This window comes from Apis florea, unplaced genomic scaffold, assembly GCF_048593485.1.
Source record: "Apis florea isolate Af1SG1 unplaced genomic scaffold, ASM4859348v1 contig_3203_pilon, whole genome shotgun sequence".
Classification (NCBI taxonomy): Eukaryota; Metazoa; Arthropoda; class Insecta; order Hymenoptera; family Apidae; genus Apis; species Apis florea.
Genome location: NW_028256723.1, coordinates 8,878,323 through 8,902,527, shown reverse-complemented (window position 1 = coordinate 8,902,527; position 24,205 = coordinate 8,878,323). Strand labels below are relative to the sequence as shown.

Sequence of the window (24,205 nt, the reverse complement as noted above, 5' to 3'; positions counted from 1 at the left end):
GGAAAAAAAGAAACTAAATTGAACAACAATCTAAATTGTCATGCACTGTAACGGAGACTCCGCCGGGAGTCTCTTCTTCTTCTTCTCTCCCCCTTCCCTCTCCCCCACCCAACCCACCCCTCCCCGAAAAAAAGAAAAAAGAAAGAAAGTCTCGCGGTCTCCGTCCAGCCCATCCAGACAGTTCACACGCTCGTGTTCACGCGGCCCCTTGTGTGTTTTTTTGGTGGTTGCAGGTGGGCTATCGTCACCCCTGCAGCGCGCCTCTACCGCCTCGCCCCACGGGGTCGGGGGTGTTGTGCCGCCTTCGTCCCACGTGTCCTCCCAGCAACCACCGCCGCCACCCGCCCCAGCAGCAGTCTCCCTCCCCCCGCGCTCCACCCCCACGCCATCCTCTGCCACCTCGACCACGTCCAGCCTCCTCTTCCCCCCACCCCTGCAAAACGTCGAGACGTTCGGCTCGTTCCTCGGCGAAGAGATCGTCGCCAACTGGAGGCGGACGTTGGAGAGGTCCATCATGAATCAGCAACAGCAGCAGCAACAACAATCGAACCCGTTGAGCCAATTGTCGCAGCAACAGCAAGGCCAACAACAACCGCTGATCGGCCTCCACCCGCCCGCGGCGAGCAGCGGCCTGAATCATCTTCCATCGCCCACCGATCCCTCGTCCAGCTCCAACACCCCCGCCAAATCGAACACCCCCCTAGGAACGACCCCGCTCAGTTGCCTCGACGCGGAGAAAGCGCCGACACCTGTCTCCGGCCACGAGACACCTGCGCCACCTACGCCATCCTCGACGACAGCGTTAACGTCGCCACCGAGCTTTCAACCGCCGACCTCCGTCATCGAGACCACCACCCCCTCCGCCTCCGTCAACGGCGCGACCCTCACGCCCGCCGTCCTTGCCCCAGCGCCGCCCCCCAAGAGCCCGCCCGACCAGGAACCTTGCCACAACAACAACAACAACAGTCATCATCTGGCCAACAACAATAATAACAATAACAATAACAACAACAACAACAACAACAACAACAACATAGGGGGGTTGAGCGTGCTGGACACGCTGAAGAGCCCGTTCCGGTTCGACGATAGAACGCATCCGTTCCGATTCAGCGACGAGTTCGGGCCTACGGGGATGCCGGTCAGGCTGGGCGAGTCCCTGATCCCGAAGGGGGATCCGATGGAGGCGAGGCTGCAAGACATGCTTCGCTACAACATGGACAAGTACGCGTCGCAGAATCTGGACACGTTGCACATAGCTAGGAAGGTGAGGGAGCTGTTGTCGATACACAACATCGGGCAGAGGTTGTTCGCCAAGTATATACTCGGGCTGAGCCAGGGAACGGTGAGCGAGTTGCTGAGCAAACCGAAGCCGTGGGACAAGCTGACGGAGAAGGGGCGAGACAGCTACAGGAAGATGCACGGGTGGGCGTGCGACGAAAACGCTGTAATGCTGCTTAAATCTCTAATACCGAAGAAAGGTGAGTACAATGAGTACAAGAAAGAAACACTTGTTTCTCCACCTCTGTGTCTCTCTCTCTCTCTCTCTCTCTCTCTCTCTCTCTCTCTCTCCACTTCTCCCGCCATATGTTCTTCTTCTTCTTCTTCTTCGTCTTCGTCTTTCTTTTCTCTCTTTCTCTCGCTCTCGCTCTCTCTCTCTCTCTTCTGAGTGTTACTGCTTTGGAAGTCTCTGTTTCGAAGAAGAGGATTCGATCGAGAGAGAGAGAGGGGAGGGGAAGGGTGGAGGGGGAGAGGGGAGAGGGGGGAAGAGGAGAAGATGGATAGATAAGTAAACGAAAGAACTTGTTTTTTTTTTTTTTTTTTTTTTTGGTGTACGATTGCTTTTTGGCTGATCCGGATCTCGGATCGATCGAAGAAGAATTTGGAAGATTAAAAAGAGGATGGTTGAAAGGAGTTATTTAATCGATCGCTTCCGTTTTGTTCTTCGATCGTTTGGGAACGATCGAATCATCAACGTGTCCCGGCGATATCGTGTTGTTGCTCTCTCGTCGTTATCTTCGAGATGGCCTCGACCCGTTGATGATGACTGTTCGCTCCAGAGAGAGGAGAAAAAAAAAAAAAAAAGAAAATAGTAAACAAATATCGACGATGGCTCGTTTCGGCTTCGCCTACAATGACAATTTGCCCGTTTGAATCTCCTACGAATTCTTTTCTGCCTCGCACTGCCAATAATCTGTTCTGCCGAATCACTAACCTCATCAACCTGTCAGTTTTAACTATTTTTTTTTCGGCTGTCTAATACAAGGGGTGTCAATGGTACTTCTACTTGGCCTAACTTCATCGTGGAAAAAAAAAAAAAAAAAAAAGAAAATGGAATACGTATAACAACCGGAGGTCGCATCCCTCTATATAAATATAAAAGCTAGAAAGAAAGAAAGAAAGAAAGAAAGAAAGAAAGAATTAATTAATTAATTAATTAATTATCGAGGTAGCACATGCGTTGGTGACGTCGTGAGCTTTCCATTCCCAATTTCTAGAATTTTTTTTTTCTTCTTTTTTTACGATAACATACAGGTATCTTTACGACTCGATGTACGTACACATTGTATGTATGTATGTTCGTTAAAAGAAATGGCTTGAACAGTCGCTAGGATACAGGAGGAGGATATTTTAAGTGTGTTTACAAATTTAGATGTTCCGAGCGTTATAGGGATACTGCGCAACAGGCTGTTCCGCCGACGTTGCCACGTGCCGAGACCGAACTGCAACAAAGGTGTTTCTCCCTGCCCAATAACGCGAACGTTCTACTACGATGATACAAAAAACGTTCGTTCGTTTGTCCAACGAATCAATTTACGCCTCGAAGCGTTTAATTTATTAAATTCTACTTTATCTACGAGAAATGAAATCGATTCGTAATCGACACGGATCACAGGAATTGAATCACACGTTTTAAAAGAGTTATTTATTCTCTCTTAGAGAATATTCCAAGAGAACGACGACGCAATTAATAATTCGATTTGGGGCCCATTTGGAGAGAAAAAGCAATGGGTTTGCCATAATCTGTGGGACAAAGATCGATCGCGCGACGTGTTGTACGTGCGTCACGCAAAACAGTTGGAAGATGACGTTCGATTTCGCGTTTAATAGTCTTAATTCGATTATACAGCCAGTTGGCGCCCACCAGCTCGCTCGCTATCGATTGTTCGCTGCGTTTGGCAGCCATATTGTTTGGACTAATAGCTGTTGGGAGTAGGAAACTGGGGATGACTTCTAGGCAAGGGTGCGATACATAAAGGGTTCCAGGGACCCGGAAAGGAAGGAGGAAGGAGGGGCGAGGGGATACGAAAGGAAACGGGGGAGAAGGGGAGGTGTGCAAGAGAGATCGGGTACGCGTTCTGTGCACCGCTGCATTTATCGCAAAAGGTAATTTACACTTTCGACGGGTTGGTAAATCGGTAAAATCGTCGTGGAAGATCGTTCTCCTCGATTCCAACCGTGTTAATTGTTTACGAATCTTCGCCGTATAAGGAATTCGAAGGATAATTTGATCGTTTCGATTTTTTTCTAGGTTAGAATTATTTCCAACTGGTTTTTCTCAATTAGGTTAAGAAACGAAAGAAGAGAATTTTCTATTTTAATTAAATTTCCGCTATATTCACTGGAAACTGATTGAAGGATAATTTGATCGTTTCGATTTTTTTTTTTTTTTCGAGGTTAGAATAGAACGAGAAACTCTCCTAAAAATTCGAATAAATTAATTCGAATTCTAACCGTAATTTTCTTCCTTTCATCTTCTTTTGAAAATTCGTATAAATTTTCCCCAATTCGTTCATTTGAATTTTATTCCTCGAAGGATAATAGTTTCAAATTTAGGTTAGAATAGCAAAAAGTATTTTCCAAAAATCCGAATTCTCTCCCGTATTGAATTTAACGGATAATCGATCGATTTTTTTTTTTCGATAAACGAAATAACCGTAAGTTTTCTTTTGCGCATTTCAGGTTAAAATGGCAGGAAAAGTGTATACCTCTAAGATACATTCTCGCCCGGCCATATATCTCTCAGGTTTCAGGTTAGATTCATCTATTCGTAAAAATCCGAATTTGCATAAGAATTCGCCTACAATCGTGTGATTAGAACGTTCGTTTCCCTCCCCCGGCGAGGAGGAAGGTATCCCAGCGTAACCGGCCATTCTTTATATATTTCCATGAACCAACCGAAATGTCCATCTGTCGGTGCGAAAACAATGCAAACATTCATTACTCGGTACGGAACACGCGTCGAAATCCGTGTTCCGTCATAAAGCATTCGCGTTTCGCCGGCGACATGAATCACTCTCCGGGATACATGGTCCCTTGTTTTTTATCGTTACAAGGTCACGTTCGTCGAACACCACTGTGCGTTCGTCTCTCACTTATTAAAACCATCCTTCTCCCCATCTCCGCACAGTCGACCTCTATAGCCGCCGCCTATCGTTCAACCATCGTCGATGGTTCGGTTCCTCCCTCTCTCTCTTCCCCATCTTCCCTTTCTCTAAATATTATTTAATACCGATACCGTGGAAGAGAGAGAGGATGGGCCATTAATGGGACATCCGCGGCAAATATAACCCACTACACACGTCTGTAGAGTGTCGTACAGGATGAACGTTACGTGCACGATACGTGGTATCGATTCCGATTGTTGCGAAGTTGGTTGAGAAAGAAACGTGGGATAAAAATTTCTCGAAATTTTATCCCTTGTATATTCTCCTCATTCTTTTATATGGATCATCCCTTTGCCAATCAATTATATTGTTCATTATCGTTCGTTCGATCGCACGCATCGAATTCGACGTAATAATTTTTCACCCGTGCAAAAACACACTTTTCCTTGTTCCGCGCTCGGTCGGTAACCAACGTTGCCGATGCCGACCGAGTTGTGCGCGCGCCTGGTGTTTTTTCGCCAGTAGAATAAAAAGTAACGAGCGAGTTTTGCGGGGAAGGAAAACGTGCCGTTTCAAATTACCTCGCCAATCTCTTTTTCCTTCTCCCGCCTTCGTTCCAAACACTCGCACTCGCTCTCGCACGTACCGATACATTATTATTATTGGCAAAGATAAAAGAATTTCGAGCGAGCCGGTGAGCGAGCAAATGTCGCGAGATACACGAGTGAAACTGGAATGGAATATACCACGGTTGGACAGGTTGGAGGCGGATCGCCCACAGGGAAGGGGAGGAAAAGGTCGACAACGTCGTGCATCAATGGATTGTCGGTTTCCGACAACGATAATCATGTGCATCGCGCGGGGAGGGGAGGGAAAGAAAAAGAGAGATAAAAATAATAATAGTAATACTGATGAAAGAAGAGAAAAGAGAGGAATTGCGGCGCGGGAAAAGGGGGAAGGAGGTCGAGGCGGGGAGGAAAGGAAGAAACGATGCGAAAAAAATGGGGACTCGCGATATAACGTTCGTTGTCTCGATGCTGCGCCGTAATACCTGCGCGATACGTAAACCACCTTACGTTTGTACCTTGAACATCCGTGAATCCGTTGAAATTGTCAAAAGAAAAAAATTGCCAGAATCGAGTTTTTTTTTTTTTCCTTGTGATATCGTGGCAGGATTATTTGGAGGTTAGGTTTTTTTTTTTTTTTAACGTTGGAAAAGAAAGAACGACTGATAAAAGTGTGTAAGTAAAGTAGCTCGAAGAAGATTATATAAAAATATGGAACGGTCGATCCGGTGGTGGACACTTTAATCGTTAATTATTTCACCAATCCCTTGTTCACAACGAGCTCTTTGTGTCGGCCATTTCCCGATCGAGTAAAAAACGAAAGCCAGCGACTCGACTTGTTCCCATCGAACCTGTCTGATTTGACGCGATAAATATCGATCGGTCAGGACTAGGTTGGCACTGTTTCGTGGCGAAATTCCAATCTTGCCATATTCGAAATACATCGTTTTCGATTTCGATTTCGATTTTCGAATTCTCGGAAACGGAAACGGGAAAGGACGGGAAATGAATATTTAAATTATATTATTGGAAAAATAATAAACTTGGGTAAACTTCGGTAAGCCTGTGACAAATATATCTGGATCTTGGCCCACTGCTCAACGAACCTTGTTCAGACACCATTTATTATTGCCCGCGGGCGGTGCAACACAATTGATCCAAGCAACGACCGATCCAAGAGCAACGCACCGCGAGATTACCGTAATAAAGATAGTTGGTACCGGTCCAACGCTGTTTACCCAACAAGATTATATTTTCTTCCTTTCTTTTTCGCGCGAACTTCTGTCCTCGATCAATCGTGGAAGAATAATGAGAATAATAATAATAATAATAATAATAATAATAATAAAAATTCTCTCTGCTTCTCTCGTTTTCACGATTGTTGTGCGTGAAAAAGGAGAGATGTCGACGATTAATTCCTAGACGTACAAAGATATCTCTGTTTCGAAGCGTTCGAGAAACCAGGAAGGACTCGAAGAGGAAGAGGTTATCCAATGGTAAACTTTTTGAAGAATTACGTGCTGATACTACTTTATCTGTTTTCTCTCCAAGGAAGGAATTACAGTCTTCTTCTTCTTCTTCTTTTAAATTTTATCAGGAGTATAAAAAAAAGCGTTCAAGTAGATAGAAGTAAGATCTTGAAATCTGTAAACAATAATAATAAAAAAGAAAAATAACAATTGCAATTATTGTAATCTTATATATATATATGTGTGTACGTATATATCTCTTTCTCTCTCTTCATATATAGCTACTACACCACAACTTTTGCAAACAAAGTTCCACCACTTGTGTCTTTAAAAATAGCGGAGAGACGTTCAAGGTGATTAAAGTCATTGCTCCACTCTCTTTACACATGTAAAATACGAGTTTTTGCTTTTTCTTTTTTTTTTTTTTTTTTTAATGTTAATATTGAATCCAGATTAAGCGATAAAACGTTCAGATTTAATAAAATGCGATGGTATTTGATTCGATCGTTATAGCGTCTAGGTAGATAGATATAAATCTGCGAAGAATTGCATAAAACGTCGATAGAAGTATTATTATATAATAATAAAAAAAAAAAAAAAGAAAAAAAATACAGATGATCCATAAAAATCGGATAGTAAAAGTGTATATGTTATCCTTCAAAAAAAAAAAAAAAAAAAAAAAAAAAACGTAAATTAACATCCAAATGTACGTATAAACATAAAAAGATTGTTAAAAGAATTCAACCAATTGGTTGGAAAGGAAAAAAAAAAAAAAAAAAAAAAACGGTTGTAATATTCTTTCAATAACGTTCCGACCGAATGGTATTAGTGATTTTTATGGAGAAAAGAAAAAAAAAAGAACGATTAAATTATCGCCGATTATCCGTTTTACTTCTTCTTTTTTTTTTTTTTTTTTTTATTACCTCGATGTCGATTCGTTATATTATATTCGGCCGGTTTTAAATTCTGACGTACGTTCGTTCGTTGGCACCAACTATCTGAAATCGCCAGGAATTCATTTTCAATTCAGTTACATACCCTTTAGAGCGTGCCCCGTTTATCGAAATGCGGATATGCATCACCACGGTCATGGGACTCTAATTGTCCGATTATAATTGTAAAGTTGTTCTACTGCGCGCCGCTTGAAATATGCTTGTTATTTCCTCTTCGCCGCGAGACCGGGTAAATAAATGGGATGTAAAATACAGGGAACCGGAGCACGAAAAGTTTTGATTTTTTTCCTTTTCGAAGGAACTATCGGAAAGAGAAAAAAAATTTTTCATCATTTTTCTTTTTTAAATAAATAATATCGCTCGAAAAGATCGGCCTCTGTTCGATATATATATTTCGAATAACGATATCTCTCGAGCAAGCTAATAAACACGATCGGTGTTTCTCGTGTAGAATAGAATAAAGATCTCCTTTCAAAAGTGGAAAAAAATTCGAGGAATAGAGAGAGAGAGAGAGAGAGAGAAAAGTAAGTCTACTATCCCGATCATGTGAAATCGTTTTTAGAATCATAGTCGAAGCAAATAATTAACTCGACGTTCGTTGACCTAATCCGGCAGAGATAGGGCTTATCAGTGCGCGCGATTGCTATTTCGAAATCCGACTGCGTAGGAATCGAGTACGGATGAAAGAGTTGAAAGAGTTGAAAGAGTCACGCGCGATGGCCAACGATGGCGTCGATGAATACGTTAATAATGATCGGCACCGCTTGAAATTTTCGCTTGAAATCGGTATCGAGAATCGTTGTTCAGGTTTCACCAAGCGGGCGCGCTTTCTAATGAGTTTTCTCAGTCGGCTCGAATTTCACTCGTACAATGGCAAACGTCACAGCCATTTTCTTTTTCCCTCCTTTTTTTTTCTTTTTTTTTTTTTTTTTTTTTAATTGCACGCTTTAATTCCTTAATTGCGTGAAAGCATCGGGTTGAAGCGGAACGTTGAAAGATTGACCGATCGCCTCTGAGGAATCGTATACGATTTATCGCTGGAAACCAACGTCTTTCTCTAATTACTGCCTCGAGACAAAAAAAATTAGTTACGTTGACCGATGTTTCCGACCAGTTACATAAATTCAAATAAATCGTTGTACCTTAAAATTATTCTATTTCCACGGTTTGTAATAAACGTATATAAATAACTTTTTAACTCTACGATTATGTTTAATTAGTATTCGTTCGATTTTTTTTTTTTTTTTTTTTTTTTACATAAGTTTTTTACATTAATGGAAATTCTAACGCGAATCAATTCCGTTGTCTGTTCTATACACTGTTGTATCGTTTGATAACGAAATTTCCGGGCCGATAATGTTATCGCGAAAATAACATTATATTATTTCGCGAGGAGAAAAATTAAAATAATCGATATGTTAGAACGAATTCTAAATATCTCTCTCTCTCTCTCTCTCTCGATTACACAAAATGGGAGAAATTTAATAAACGTGTGCTATCATATTCATACTCCATAGAAACGACATTATACACGTGTACGTGTAGAGCTAATATATCTGGAGCAGACATCGAGTTAGATTTAACGATGATTTTCCACGAGCAAAGCCGACCATTCCGAATTTCGTTCGAGTCGACAACTACGAACGTTCTCGTGGTTGTTACGGAGCACGGATTCAAAGAAGGAACCCCTCCCCCGACGGTGCCTCGTAGTCGCGTATTTCACCGTCAATTAAACGCGCACTATATGCAGTAACGCACATCTTGCGCGTGTAGAAGAGAACCTAACCTAACCACCGGCGCAACGCGAAAGAGTTACGTTCATTAGCGAGGCTACTCTGCTTCATATAGCGATTTTATCAGATTTTCTGTCCCGGTTGTATCCTTCCACCTCCTGACGCCTCGCTCGTTCGAGCGCACAGCCCTTGTCGTCGTTCGAAGCCACGGAAATTGCACGGTCTTGAAGGTGGATCTTGAAAAACAGCCTCGGCCATTTCGTACGAGTTATGGGACTATGCCTATGCTGCCACCTGTACGCGATACCGATGTTCGATACGCCAGTATCGTTCCTGTCTCGTATATATCTTTTCAACTTTACATTCTTTCCTCGTTGTAATCCGTAGTTTAAGCCTGAAAGCGATATATTTTTTTTCGAGAGATACAACGATGAATTTGACTTTTAGAAATACGTAAAAATATAATGTTTCTACTTACTTTGTTAATTGATCGAAATATTTTGTGTCGCCTGTTTAACCGACAATCAACGCGTTGGCTCTAGTTCCCATCGATATTCAACCTGTTCTATTCTCTTTTCGCAACCACGACCATTGTTTATGATCCAAAAATACAAGGGACTCGCGCACGCCAGTACATTAGAGCCTATTCTTTATCGTCCCTGATTTCTATCGATTCCACAGACACGTGTACTTTCCACGGGTCAAGCAACAATCGCGATTGGCGTAAGAAGTCTCGTTGTCGAGAACACAAATCGAGAACACAAAGCGGTCTCGTAACAATCGTTTCGTTACTTAAGCCATACATACATACATATATATATATAACACAGGTGACAGGTTCCCACGAAATCCTTCCAAATTTTGTAATCTACCATTGTCGATATATTCACCTCTAAAACCTCTCTCATCTAACCTTAAATAAATGTCAAGATATACACTTACGGGTATTCTTTGCCAAGTATAATTACCACGGGATATTTTTTACCGCGTAAAAATGCAATATGGATTTCTTATCCGGCTTGGCCATTGTCCTTACGAACTCGATTGTTCTTTCTTTCGACGATTCATACGTGCCGGTCTTTGATGCCTTGGCGCGATCTGAACGAACGAACCGTGACGTTTCATCATCCGGGAGAAACGATGGTGGAAAGACTGCGTGCGCAACGGAAACGACCTAGCGACACCTAGATTATTCTTTGTCTAATTGGCACGAAAAATTATCGTTCAACCGTGTATATTATTGAATTAATCGTTTTGAAAAATTCTATCGCGTATAAAAAGGAACAATCTCGTATATTTAATTGAATATTATACACGGCGTGTTTAATATAATTTCCACTTCGAACGTTTAACAACGGGTGAAAATATCGATTACGAAATTGCAATAATTACGATATCGGTCGATAATGAGGCGACACGATCCGAAGATCAATTCTTTTTTTCATGTTATCTATGCAGATTGATAATATATTCACGCGTTACTAGCAGACGTTATGAATATACATGAGATTTAAGGGGAAAAATATTAACGCAGGAACTCGATGGTAATTCGATTCGATAAATCTTTGTACGTAATACAACGTCACAAAGTGTGGTTATTCTTGCTGCAGTGCGTTAATCAGTATTCCGTTCGATAACGATAATGTCAATTTCATCAGCTCGAACCACAAAAAGTCCGCTCGGAGGAAAAAGAAGTAAAGCAATAATAACCTCGATTCTTTTTTATCTCGATGAAGTTTTTCTGTCGGTAACCGAACTGAAAACACGTTTTTCACCGATCCGTTCGTTATTACGAGATTCTTCCACGGCACATATCTCGTTCTAGGAGACGTGAAACTTGAACTACACGCATACACGCGCGCGCACACACACACACACACAAAGAAAAGAAAAAAAAAGTTCACTCGAAAATCACGCAGTTTTATAATTTATCTATATTAGAACGTAATACGAATTTTCGATAATTCAACGGATAACATCGTTTCACCGTATTTTTGTTTTTCTCTTCTAAGTATCCAAGAGGAATTTCGAGAATTTGAAAACGACAAACCTAAGGCTCGCAAGAGTGGAGAGAATCGAATTCCTATCCGCTAATCTCAGCCTCGCAACCGTTCGATCCTTTCGTTAAGAGGCATGTCGCACACGAAAATGTCGTATGAACACGTACACGTAGAGAAGGTTGGTTGGCATAAGTCGAAGCCTGTTGGCACGGATTCAAACGCCGCTACGGAACACACTCGTGGACGGGACGTGTGTACACGTCGCGTTTCGATTCTTCCACAGATGCACGGGGCCCGAACCACGGCTGTCGTCATTGTCCCCGTAACGTTTCCACCCACCGCCGACGTTGTCGATTTCTTGAAACATTTCCCGTCGACCAATATTCCCGCAATAACCGCAACATCGGTTTCTTGGATCGTCGTCTACATTCCGACCTTAATGACCAATTAATCTTTCCTTCTCGTGCGTGGACGACCGCATACGTTTCTTCTATTAATGGGATAAAAATACGAAGGGAGGGAAGGAAGTTCTCTCTCGTATCGACCGAGCTTCGATCGAGAGAAAAAATTCCTCCTCCTAGAAATTTTTCCGAAAATTAAATCCTCATTCCTAATAATGATCCTCTTGAAATAGTACGTGATAAAAATTCGATCGATATCAACCACCACCTCCTCCTCCTCCTCCTCCTCCTCTGTTCGAGATTAAATTCGTCTAGACTTAAAAGCGTGAGAAGGGAGACAAAAGGAGCTGGTGGATTCGAGGAGCTGGATAGAAAATAGAGTATTTAAAATACAACACTAGTCACTAGAGCAACAGTCTATTTATGCAACAGTCTGATGTCAAAGTGAAAACGGACAAGCAACAGAAACGATTCGCAAAGTTCAAACTCCTCGCCGACTGATCGTCCTCGCGACGTTACGTTTATATATACATGCGTATATTTTTTTTTTTTTTTTTTCCCCTCCCCATAACATTCCTCCCTTTCATCTTCTGAAATTAAATTAAAAAAAAATCTTCCATCCTCTCACGTTATTCCACCCCTCCCCCTTGAAGACACGCGGCAACGAGTAACCTATCCCGTTGTATTTTTCGAGAGGGCGTGCGCGTCGATCCGTGGCGAGAATGTTTGGCAGAGTAGGAGGGAGGGGGAGGGGAGGGGAGGGAAAGGCAGCCGAAGCAATCAAAGACATGATCGATGGCTCATTCGTCTGAATCTTACGGCTGATTGGTCAATTAGACAGGAAACACGTAGGAGAAGTACACTTGGCTACGTGTAAGGGAGGAAAAGGATATTTTAATTATCGTCACGGGTTTACGCTCTGCTTTCGGGTTCGGTGTTATTGATTTTGCGTTGTATTAATTGCTCCCACGTTCGATCGAACGTGGAATCAGAACCCCTCTTTTCCCCGCCCCCCCCCTCCTTCTCCTGTTTGGATCTGATTAGGTTCGAGGGGGCCGCTTCCTTACCGAACGCTTCGTCCGTTGAACGGGTGAAATTGAAAGGCGCTCTCGGAACGTTAGCCGAGATAATGTCTCTCCCAAGTGTGTTCCCCTCTCGTCGTGAAAATTTAGAGAAACTCGTTATATTTCACGAAGGGGCAGAAAAGGAAAATTACACCTATTTCAATATAGCCATCGCTCGAACGAGATATATATATATAAAAAAAAAAAAAAATGTTGTGTCTGTACGTCCAGAGTCAGAGTGAATGAATGAATAAATAAGTTAAAAAAAAAAAAAAAAAAAAGATACAAAAATTCTAACCTCTTCAGAGACACTTGTGATACTTTCGAACGAACGATGAAGTAAAACGTAATATTGTGTAACGATAGAAAAGTTAGTACATTCGTTATCTCTGAAGAAAAAATTCGTTGAAACGAGATATTCTAACCACGTGTAACCACGTGAGAAGAACAATTCGACTCTGGAGGAACAGCACAGATATGGAAGGAACAGTCAGCCGCTTTTCCCCTTCCCCCTTATACATCTTATATATAATCTAATGCATATTTTCTATACATACCTATAAGACAAAAACCGAGTAAGAACGCACCACAAGTTGTGCCTCACCCGTAGAGTATGTTTCAGGCAAGGAGCAGGGAATGCCAGCGTTCGCGCGTGGCCCACAGGAAGGTGGCCCACCTGAGATGAGTGACGAGAGGTTGGCGCACATTCTCTCGGAATCGGGCCACTTACAAATGAGAAGTGAGCACGAGGTGTCGAACGACGCGGACAGCAAAAGTCCGAATAGAATCGGTTGTCCGAGCCCCTTTAACAAAGAGAGGCTCGACAGTCAAAATAGGAGACTGAAGAAATACGAGAACGACGACATTCCGCAAGAGCAGGTAGTCAGGATTTATCAGGAGGAGCTGGCCAAAATAATGGGGAGAAAGGTGGAGGATACGCGTGGACCCAGAGAGTTTTCTTCCAGGTGAGGCTCGTGCAAAATAACCTGTAAACTGTCGAGTCGCGCTTTAGAGGCCCTCTGGTGGGTCCGCCATGAAATCACGTTGATCAAAGATGGATGCCACCTCGTGACTGATCGAGTCGTTGACTTTTCCAAACACTTTTCCGAAGTGAAATATATCGTGCTCGTTGGCTGACGACACCGTGGTTTTTTTTTTTTTTTTTGTTTGATTGACGCGTTGGCAAGATTTGAAGGATGAAAGGATTTAGGGATCGAGTTGGAATTGAGATTGACGATGATTCGTGATGATCGGATCAAAATTGAAAATTCCATCCGCTTGTGAAATCATCGTATTGTAAATTTAAATTGTCTATTAAAAAGCTTGGCAGTAGACGCGTCTCTTACGAGCGTGCATCAATTTTAGTGTTATTAAATTAATGTTCAGGGTCTTTCTATCGGTTTAATCGTACACGATACTTTTGAAGCAGTGATTGTCGAGTAGAGCAAAATATATATTTCGAGTCGGTGTTTCGAGTTTTTCGACAAGTTTTAATGTCTTTTTTCTCTTTCTCTTTTTCTCTGCCTTTTTTTAGAATAATTTTAATTTAAATTAAACGCGCGTATACGTGTCGGAAGGAAAAGAAAAAGGGGAAAAAATTATTAGATTAATTATCTCGAATTGATCGTCAAAAGCACGCGTAAATTTTCGTCTCGATCGAAAACTCCGGTTTAATTCCGTTTCGTCACGGTCGTGCATTCGATAAATATTGTCTGTCGCGCAGAAAGAAAATTTATCGGCACGATTCAGAAAGAGATCTCTCGCGGCGAGACACGAAAAGATCACTCGCGGTATCGTCGTATTTTAATAGTTTATCCCTCCCTTCCCAAAACGTAAATATTCATCGTGCCAAGAGTATGGGCTCTCCTGCATCATCGAGTTACTGTCGCGTCGGCGTAAACGAAATCCTTTTTATATTAATCGAGAAGGACAGAGACGAGAGACGAAACGCGTTTGCGCGGAGTAGAAAATTTGTAAATCAACAAAGCGAGACGCGCTCTGTTAAAAAAAAAAAAAAAAAAAAAGAAGAAAAAAAAGATTAAGCACGTTAAAGACTGGTCGATACACAACACGGTTCAGAGGCGTCTCTCTCTCTCTCTCTCTCTCTGGATCCTGAACCGGTAGCGCATCCCATAGATCATGTGAGTCACGATGGATCGCGGCCGCGCTCGACACGCGGAGAGAACTATGCCGAACGACGGAGTGACGTGCGCGGCTAAAATTAATATGCCGCTATATCTGTTTCGTTACTTAACACACGAAAATGTCAGGTGTAAACACGGGCTTTTTTTGGCCGAAAGCTCGTATTACATCCTCGCTCTCCCCATTGTAATCACACTGGAGGGAGGAGAGGATCTCGATTACGATTGATCATTATTGAGGACAGCAAGTGACCTCGATTAATAGTGGCGGGATGTTCACGCACTTTTTCAGCGGCACGCAGGAGGATTTCCGGCTGGCACTTGGCGCGTACCACCGTGAAATGCAGAAACTGAACGCCACACCGGGTCAGAGCCCTTCGCTGAGCGGACTGCCGGGATTGGCCGGGCTGCCCGGCCTGCTGGCGCTTCAGCAGCAAGCGCTTCAGCAGCACCACCTGGCGACGAACGGCGGCGGTGTCCAAGACCTGAGCCTGGGCAAGGTGCAAGATCCGAGGGGCAAGATGATAAACGGTGTCACGGAGGAGGAGAAAGAGAAGATGGAGGAAGCGATGAGACACGCCGGTAGCGCTTTCTCGTTGGTCAGGCCGAAACAGGAAGCGTCCACGGCGCCACAGTCGACGCCAGGTGGATCCAGCGCGAGTTCGCCGCTCGGCAACTCGATACTTCCACCGGCGATGACACCTAGCGAGGAGTTCTCGGGTGCAGCGGCGGCTAGCCCTCTACAGAGGATGGCCTCCATCACGAATAGTCTGATCAGTCAACCGTCCACGCCTACCCACCACACGGCCAACCAGAGGCCGCTGAAAGCGGTACTTCCACCCATCACTCAACAACAGTTCGACCTGTACAATAACTTGAACACGGAGGATATAGTAAAGAGAGTAAGTGGCGGCGCGACTGTCGCTTCGACTTAACCTATCCTTCCTTCGCGTCGAGATCGCGCGTTACTTTCCTTCTTTTTTCCCTCGCGGCAACATATTATTCTTCTCGAAACGAACGAATCGAATGTTTTCGCAGGTGAAGGAACAGTTGTCCCAGTATTCCATCTCCCAACGCCTGTTCGGCGAATCCGTGCTGGGCTTGTCCCAAGGATCCGTTTCCGACCTGTTGGCGCGTCCCAAACCGTGGCACATGCTGACGCAGAAAGGCCGCGAGCCGTTCATCAGGATGAAGATGTTCCTCGAGGACGACAACGCGGTTCACAAACTGGTTGCCAGCCAATACAAGATCGCCCCTGAGAAGCTGATGAGGACCGGCGGCTACGGTGGCCTGCCTCGTAAGTTTAACTCAGGTCAATATAGATGTTTTGTTATTTTACTAAAAAAAGAGAAACACGACATAATTTGACAGCTCTTATCTTACATCACGCGTGTCCGTTATGCGAGTGAATGATGAAAGCGATGAGCGAGTGTTCGATCGAGGGAGGAAGAGAGAGCGAGCTTTCGAACCGTACGAATCTTGAGCGTTTCTCACTGGAAGTTCTCTCCCCCCTTTCCTTTACAGCCTGCGGAACACCGATGAAGCCCATGCCTCCCACGAAACTGGTCCAGGAACAGCTTCAAAACGCGGCGAAGGCGCAGGCGGCGGCGGCGCAAGCGGCCGCCCAGGCGGCGGCGGCGGCCCAGCACCAGCAGGAGAGCCAGGCGGCGGCGATGCAGCTCGGCCCCCCTCAGCAGAGTCCCCAACACCCGCAGCATCCTCAGCCGCCTCCGCCGATGATGCTGACCCCGCCCGGGCCCCACCACCCCCACGCTCAGCTCAGCATGCAGGAGCTGCAGAAGAAGCAACAGCAGCAGCAGCAGCAGCAGCAGCAGCAGCAGCAGGATGAACCTCCACTCGCCCCACCACCAGATGACACCCTCGCCCCTCCGCGGCCTCCACCCGCACATCTCGCCCAGCGTGTACGAGATGGCCGCGCTGACCCAGGACCTCGACACGCAGACGATCACGACGAAGATAAAGGAGGCGTTGCTCGCGAACAACATAGGGCAGAAGATATTCGGCGAGGCTGTCCTCGGGTTGTCGCAGGGGTCCGTGAGCGAGTTGCTGAGCAAACCGAAGCCGTGGCACATGCTGAGCATAAAGGGACGGGAACCGTTCATCAGGATGCAATTATGGTTATCCGACGCTCACAACGTCGACCGGTTACAGGCGCTGAAGAACGAGCGCAGGGAGGCGAACAAGAGGCGGCGCAGCAGCGGCCCAGGCCACGACAACAGCTCGGACACGTCGAGCAACGACACGGCCGAGTTCTACCACGCGGCGTCCCCAGGCCCGGGCCCCGCCTCCGCCAAGAAGCAACGGGTCCTCTTCTCCGAGGAGCAAAAGGAGGCCCTGAGGCTGGCGTTCGCCCTCGACCCTTACCCCAACGTGGCCACGATCGAGTTCCTCGCCGGCGAGCTAGCCCTCTCCTCGAGGACGATAACCAACTGGTTTCACAATCATCGGATGAGGCTGAAACAGCAGACGCCCCACGGCCAGCCCGAGCCCCAGTCGCCCAGGGAGCCCGGCCAGCCGTTCGACCCTGTCCAGTTCAGAGTATTATTAAACCAAAGACTGTTCGAGATCCAGAAGGAGAGGCTGGGCCTGGGCAACGTGCCCCTGCCCTACACCCCCTACTTCAACCCGAACCTGGCCGCCTTGGTGGGGAACGCGTTGAAGGAGCAATGCTCGGGCCTCGACCTCTCCATGAACGCTTTGAAGAGGGAGCCGAACCAAGAGTTCGAGGACGAGGACGCGGAGGACGCGATGAGCAACCTCGGGAGCGAGGACTCGGAGGGGTCGGCGGGCAGCATAAAGCGGGAGCCGGCCGAGACGCCCACCGCGCCCACCACGGTCAGATCGAACAGGAGGAAACCGGCTGCCCCCCAATGGGTGAACCCCGAGTGGCAGGAGCCTGCCAGGGGGGCGGGGGACGAGGTGATCATAAACGGGGTGTGCGTGATGCAGACCGACGATTACGGGGTGAAGAGGGAGGCGGAGGAGACGATCAGGGTGGAGCCGACCCCGGTCCAGGACAGATACGAGGAGGACGCGCAGAGCGACGTGTCCTCCGTCTCTGGAAACAACGGCCAGGACCGGGACAGCCCTTTGCCAAGCCCCAAGTCGGCCCAGAACAGCCCGGCCGCGTCCCCGAGGCCGCCCTCCGCTCACCAGACCCAGCAGTCCACCGGGGAGGGGAGCCCCAAGGAGAGCGTGGTGAAACACGAGCCGGAAGAGACGTGGGATTATTAAAGGACCGGCGGGTTCGGGTCTTTGTGTACGCTGTTTTCGTGATATCCGTTTCCGTGACGATTCGAACACGGTGTTTCGAGCCGGGTGAGCGAGAGCGAGAGAGAAAAACATGCCAAAATAAATGCGAGTGTGCAGTCCCGTTCTAGCGTGGACTACGGCCTAGTTAAGTTCGTAGAGAGAGAGAGAGGGGGGGGAGGGGGAGAGAGGAGGGGGGAAGAAGAAAACCAGTCATAGGATTCGGCCAGACCTGGTTGGTCGATTCCTGCCTACCACGAGGGCATTATCAATAGGGAGGCAAATACAAAGTTAGGATAACGTGAAACAAAATGAGTAAGAAAAAGAGAGAGAAAAAGATAAGGGATAATGAATAAAAAGACACGTCAGTGGAGTATTTTGGAGAAAAGATGCCCGGAAAAAAAGACTTTCCGGGTGACTGACTCTGCGTCGAACGGAGTCAGAGACACGCCGCTTATCAAAGAAGACGGAGCTCAATCAAAAAAAGGAAGAAAAAAAAAAAAAAAAAAAAAAGAAAAGAAAAGGAAAAAAAAAAAAGGAACTCTTTTTCTCGTAACAACGGCGATTCTGCGTATCTGCGCGAGTTGACGATGGGTCAAGAAATGGTGTTGTGATGGTGTGATGCACAGTTGCTACGTTCGGCGTGATTCGTAATTGTTAGAAAGAAGACTGTGAGACGCGACGAGACAGAGCCTGGGAGGAGGGAGGGGTATGGGGGGAGGGGAGGGGGGGCGAAAGATAATAAAAAATAAAAACGAAAAGGCGTTCGTCGCACATTCGCTCGAAAAAATCCGAGAGAAAACCCTGGCCGCTTCCGTTTTTTCCTTCGGTGGAACTGTTGGAGAGGGGGGTTGGAGGGGTCGAAAGGTAGATAAGGGATAAAAAATATCGCGCGGAGGAGAGAAGGAAAGGAAAAAAAAAAGAAGAAAGAAAAAGAAAAAAGCGATGATCGATCAGTGAACGGAAATGGTCCGGGTTCGATAGAGTGCAATCTACGAGTAAAACCAGAGAATTGTTAGATCGAATTATTATTAATTTTATCTAATTATGCGGCGAAGATGAGCGATTAATAATTATTGCATAATTGTGATTCATGTTATATTGTTTATACACTTCTCCTATCCCATAGTCATTAAGCTGTTAATGTTATTACACTCCGCTCTCCGACTACGTACCTTTTTTTTGTCTGTTCGGTTATTATATAATAGGGCGCGTCGTCTTTCGTGAAGAAGGAAAAAAGGAAAAAAAAAAAAAAGAAAAAAAAAAAATAAACAAAGTGAACGATTAGGAAAGGAAAATTGTGTCCTCTCGATATCTTCATCCTGCTGCTTGCTTGTCTGTCTCACTTACGAAGGAGCAAGCATTGATCATCGAGGAACTTCGGTTGGTATTGTTATCTTGCTCTTATCTTTCTCTCCTATTCTTTCCTTTTCGTCGTAACTCGTAGTTCGTGGTTTCCGTTTGCTGTTCTTCCGTTCTATGGACAAGCAACGCAGGATCAAAGGGAAAAAAAAAAAATCTGTCCACTTACGAATATAGTTCTTTTTTTTTTTTTTTTCTATTTCTCTGTAGAGAGAGAGAGAGAGAGAGAGACGAGCGAGCAAGAGAGAATGAGAAAGAGAGAAAGAAAGTGAGAGATACGAAAACGATCGGTGATCGAGGTTATCAGTTACTACCAATATTACCGTATTATTAGGCTTACGTTATCACTGCTATTTTATTATTATTACGATTATTATTATTAATATTATTATTATTATTATTATTATTGATCATATTGTATTATTTTATTACCATTCGAATTTTAATCGCGATAATGACACGGCTTTTAAAGCCAATGTGATAGAGCTTATATGCGTTGATAGAGAGAGAGAGAGAGAGAGAGAGAGAGGCGAAAGAATGAAAGAGAGGAAGAGAGAGTATGTGTGTGAGAAAGAGAAAGAGAGCCGAATGTGCCGAAAGGCCAGAGACTTTCTTCTGTGCGATGAAGATGCGCCGGCATCTTTAAACCGGACGTTATAAAGCGGTGGCACCGTAAAGCTCGCATCCATATGTAAATAACTGTACAAAAAGATAAAAAGAAAAAAAAAGAAAGAAAGAAAGAAAGAAAGAAAAGAGAAGAGAAGAAGAAGAAACTCGGAACATGCGAAAACATTACACATACATGATCTTGTATATTATACTTAATTACCACACTTAACTCTCTAATAGCGGTATTATTCACAGACACGAAACTAAGAGCGACCATGTACAACGACCCCTTAACGCTACGTTTCCAACTATAGACGATCGAACTATGAGTAATCGATCGTCGATAAAGGAAAAATTTTGAGACGAGTCCCTTTTCACCGATGTAAACCAGACGTGTGTGTGTATATATATATATATGTGTGTGTATATATATATATATATATATATATATATATATATTACACACACACACACACGTGGAAACGTGGCTTTAAGGTTGGTAAGCGCGACGCGACGGGTCATAATTATGAAAATTACCGTACACTATCGATGCCTGAGAAGGGAGAGGAAGTGAGGGTGAATGAGTATGCTTGTATGAGAGAGACAAAGGGCAAAAATTATCCTCGATATTACGAATCAAACTTGTATTTACCAGATTAAATTTTAATCTTCGATTAAATTCTAGTCCGCAATTTAAACGAACAATGGCTAAGGGGAATGAGAGAGAGAGAGAGAGAGAGAGAGAGAGATGTGAGAAAATGATAGACAGATAGAATGAATGAATGAGCGAGGGGGAGAAAGAGAGAGAACGAGAGAGGGAGAGTAAGTGGACGAACGAACGAAAGAAGAAAACGAATGAGCAAAATGAAAAAGACGACATGCGATCGACAGCCAACCAGTGAGGAAAACACTTAAACAAAAAGGGCATTGCTAATTGAGAGACCAGTGATCCGACATTCTTTTTTTCTTTTTCAATTTATGTTGTTTTTTTTTTTTTTTTCGTCAATCTATAACCATCGGGGGAATAGTGTGAACTATACATAAACATTACTATTATCATCTTTAATGCTAATGTCACCCTCATTATTCTTCACGTTATTATTATTATTACGATTATTATGATTATGATTATGATTATTATTACTATTATTATTATTATTATTATTATTATTATTATTATTTCTATTTTTATTTTTATTATTATCATTATTATTGTTATTATTATTTTAATTCTTATTATTTTTATTACTATTACTACCGCTATTATTACTGTTATTATTATTGTTATTATTATTATTATTTCTATTATTATTATTTTTTATTATTATTATTATTATTATTATTATTAATTTTATTATTATTGTTATTGTTATTATCATTATCATCATCATCATCATCATCATTATTATTACTATTATTACTATTATTATTATTATTATTACTACTATTATTATTATTTATTATTTTATTTTATTTATTATTATTATTATTATTATTAGTATTATTATTATTATTATTATTATGATTATTATTATTATTATGATTTTTATTATCATTACTATTACCTTTTTCATAATTATTACAATATATCATCTCGTAACTTAATGATATCGACCAGTCGCATGGGGCTGCCCAACGATCCACCACCAATGGCATCGAAAAATAACAGACAATATGATAATACAAAATCAATAAACTATAAAGAAGAAATGTACATGTACGAAGGAGGGAAGGGTATCTAAAAATGTATACAATGCCTGTCAAATCGATCGATTTTACAGCCCGATGTGACCGTCCGATTGTCAATCTCGTTATGTTACGACACGAGAATTTCCCGCCACACCGATCGTCACCGATTGCCGCCGATCGTAGCCGATCGTTGCCGACCGCCGCGCAGTTGATTAAACAACGTGTAACCCGATCTTAACGGAGGACGATTGGCGCCGCGGCAAGACCCCTTTTGTTTCCTGTAATCCACCCCCCCCCCCGTCCTACACACACACACACACACACACACACACACACACACACACACACACACACACACACACACACACACACAAAATCCCACCCTTTCTCTTTTCACTCTGGTGTTTTTTTTTTTTTTTTTTTTTCTCTTTTCTCTTATTTACTCGAAACGAGACGCGAGGCATATAGGTTCTTCTGTAGATACCGAATAGACTCTAGATAGCAGATAGCTTTAATTATTTAAGCGGTAAACGGTAACTTTCTAGGCGAGCAATCACCCGGGTTTAGGGTGTGGAATTTGTAATATAGCGGGAGTGGAAGGAGGTTCGTGCGGACAAACGAGCGGAGGTCACACACAAGGACCACCGGAAGGAGGGAAAAATCATATCGTAAACCTAATAATGAATATTTTACAGAAGCGAGACAAAATAAACGAGGGGAAGAAAAAAAAAATAAATAAATAAATAAAGTGAATGATAGAGAGAGAGAGAGAGCGAGAGAGCGAGAGAGAGAGAGAGAGAGAGAGAGAACGTAAGGATAAAAAAAGAAACTCTGTAGATAGACGTTCAGAAACATTAAAAGAAACAAAAGAGAGGAAAAGGGGGGAAAAAAAGGGAAACAAAGAAATAAAAATTATCTTGTGGCTCTTGTACAAGGTGCCGTTGGTTGCGCCGCGTGAAATGATCAAAAAAGAATAATAAAATAAAAATTTTGGGGAAAAATAGAAAAAAATAGGACTGGAAAGTGAGGTAGCGAGATATTTACACACGCCGAGAATGGGACATTGTCATTCAGTAGTGAAAATAATTGTATTAAAACAAAAAAAAAAAAAAAAAAAAAAATGATGAAACGAGAAGGTTTACCTAACGTAATAGTTTATTGATTTGTATTTCATTTCAAATTGTATTATAGCTTAAAGATTATCCTGTACATTGCATACACATACACACATACACACTCACACACGAGCACTATTGTTTTAAATTGTACGTTTATGATTATTATACGAAGATAAAAAAAAGAAAAATAAATAAGGTATACAAAGTATTGAAGACACATGGGAAATTTTATTCTGAATCTCGATCTACGAGAATCTTCGACGATTCCTTTACGATTTGTAGAAATCGATGCATCATCCGAGGCATCGAGCCGTGTATACATGTAATACAAATTTTTTTTCCAACGTAATAAACTTTTTTTGTACTTTACAACGCATTTTAAACGATACAAATTATACGAATTATTTTAAATGATGAGATAATAAATTTTACGATAATTTTAAAAATCACTCTGTTTTTTTAAGAGGTACAAATACGTTTTTCTTTTTTTTTTCTTTTTTTTTTTTTTTTCATAAATCATTCGAATCTGAACTGAAAACACGTGAAACATGAAATATACAGAAATATACAACTCGATGTCTCGAACGATACACGACTTACAGTGGTGTACAGATCAATTAATTCTCGTTTGGTAGGGAAACTTGATAAACAGTCTACATCGATCTGAATCCCGCGATAGCGTTAGACACGCAATAATACGATTTAAACACAATACGAATGGAAAATTCTCTTTATTGTATATACGTATATGATTATATTATTCATATCAGTGTCTCCTTTCAAGAATTTCTAAATTAAAACGACTGTATTACAAATTTTATAGCGGTTATTCTATTGATCCCTCCATGTCTTGAATTTAATTGTTAATATTTTAATATTTTTTAAAGAAGAGAAAATCGTTGTTTCTAATTTTAGGCATAGAAAATATTGCGTATTATTAAAGATCTTTTGACGAATTTATTTCAGTTAAAAAATAAGACAAAATATAAGAATAATTGCAATAATTGCAGTATTCAAAATAAATTTAATTTCGTTGAAATTATTATATTTCAAATTTAAAATATTTTAAAAATATAAGTTATAAATATTTCGTTATTTTTCATTTATATAAATTCCATTTTAATACATGTTGATAATAAAGAAAATCATCTATGTCTTTATGTATTGAAATATCGATCTCGAAAAATAAAGACGTTTGTTACAACTTTGCAATTTATTATGGTCGGAAAACGTAAAAAAACGTAAAAAATACAACCCATCGAAAACAATTCGTTCAATAATTGAACTAACAAAACTTATCTGATATTGATATATTTTTATTATCTTCAAATAGTAATATCGTTTTCTAAATTTTAAAGATCATATTTTAGACGAGGTTAGCATAAGATAACTATGACATCTTACTCACGGATTTTGTAACTCATGTTTTGAAATACCGACCTCGA

General features: G+C 42.6%; 1 protein-coding gene across 1 annotated transcript in view; it reads left to right on the top strand.

The window, feature by feature from the left end:
• The window catches only part of cut (homeobox protein, cut), a 107,695-nt gene extending 89,201 nt beyond the window's left edge, over positions 1–18,494 (top strand). Inside the window, 6 exon segments of the mRNA XM_086911082.1 lie at positions 234–1,478; positions 13,182–13,536; positions 14,978–15,614; positions 15,751–16,024; positions 16,237–16,555; positions 16,557–18,494. Coding sequence (XP_086767208.1) covers positions 234–1,478; positions 13,182–13,536; positions 14,978–15,614; positions 15,751–16,024; positions 16,237–16,555; positions 16,557–17,967 — 4,241 coding nt within the window. The 3' untranslated portion in view covers positions 17,968–18,494.
• The last annotated feature ends 5,711 nt before the right edge of the window (positions 18,495–24,205 follow it).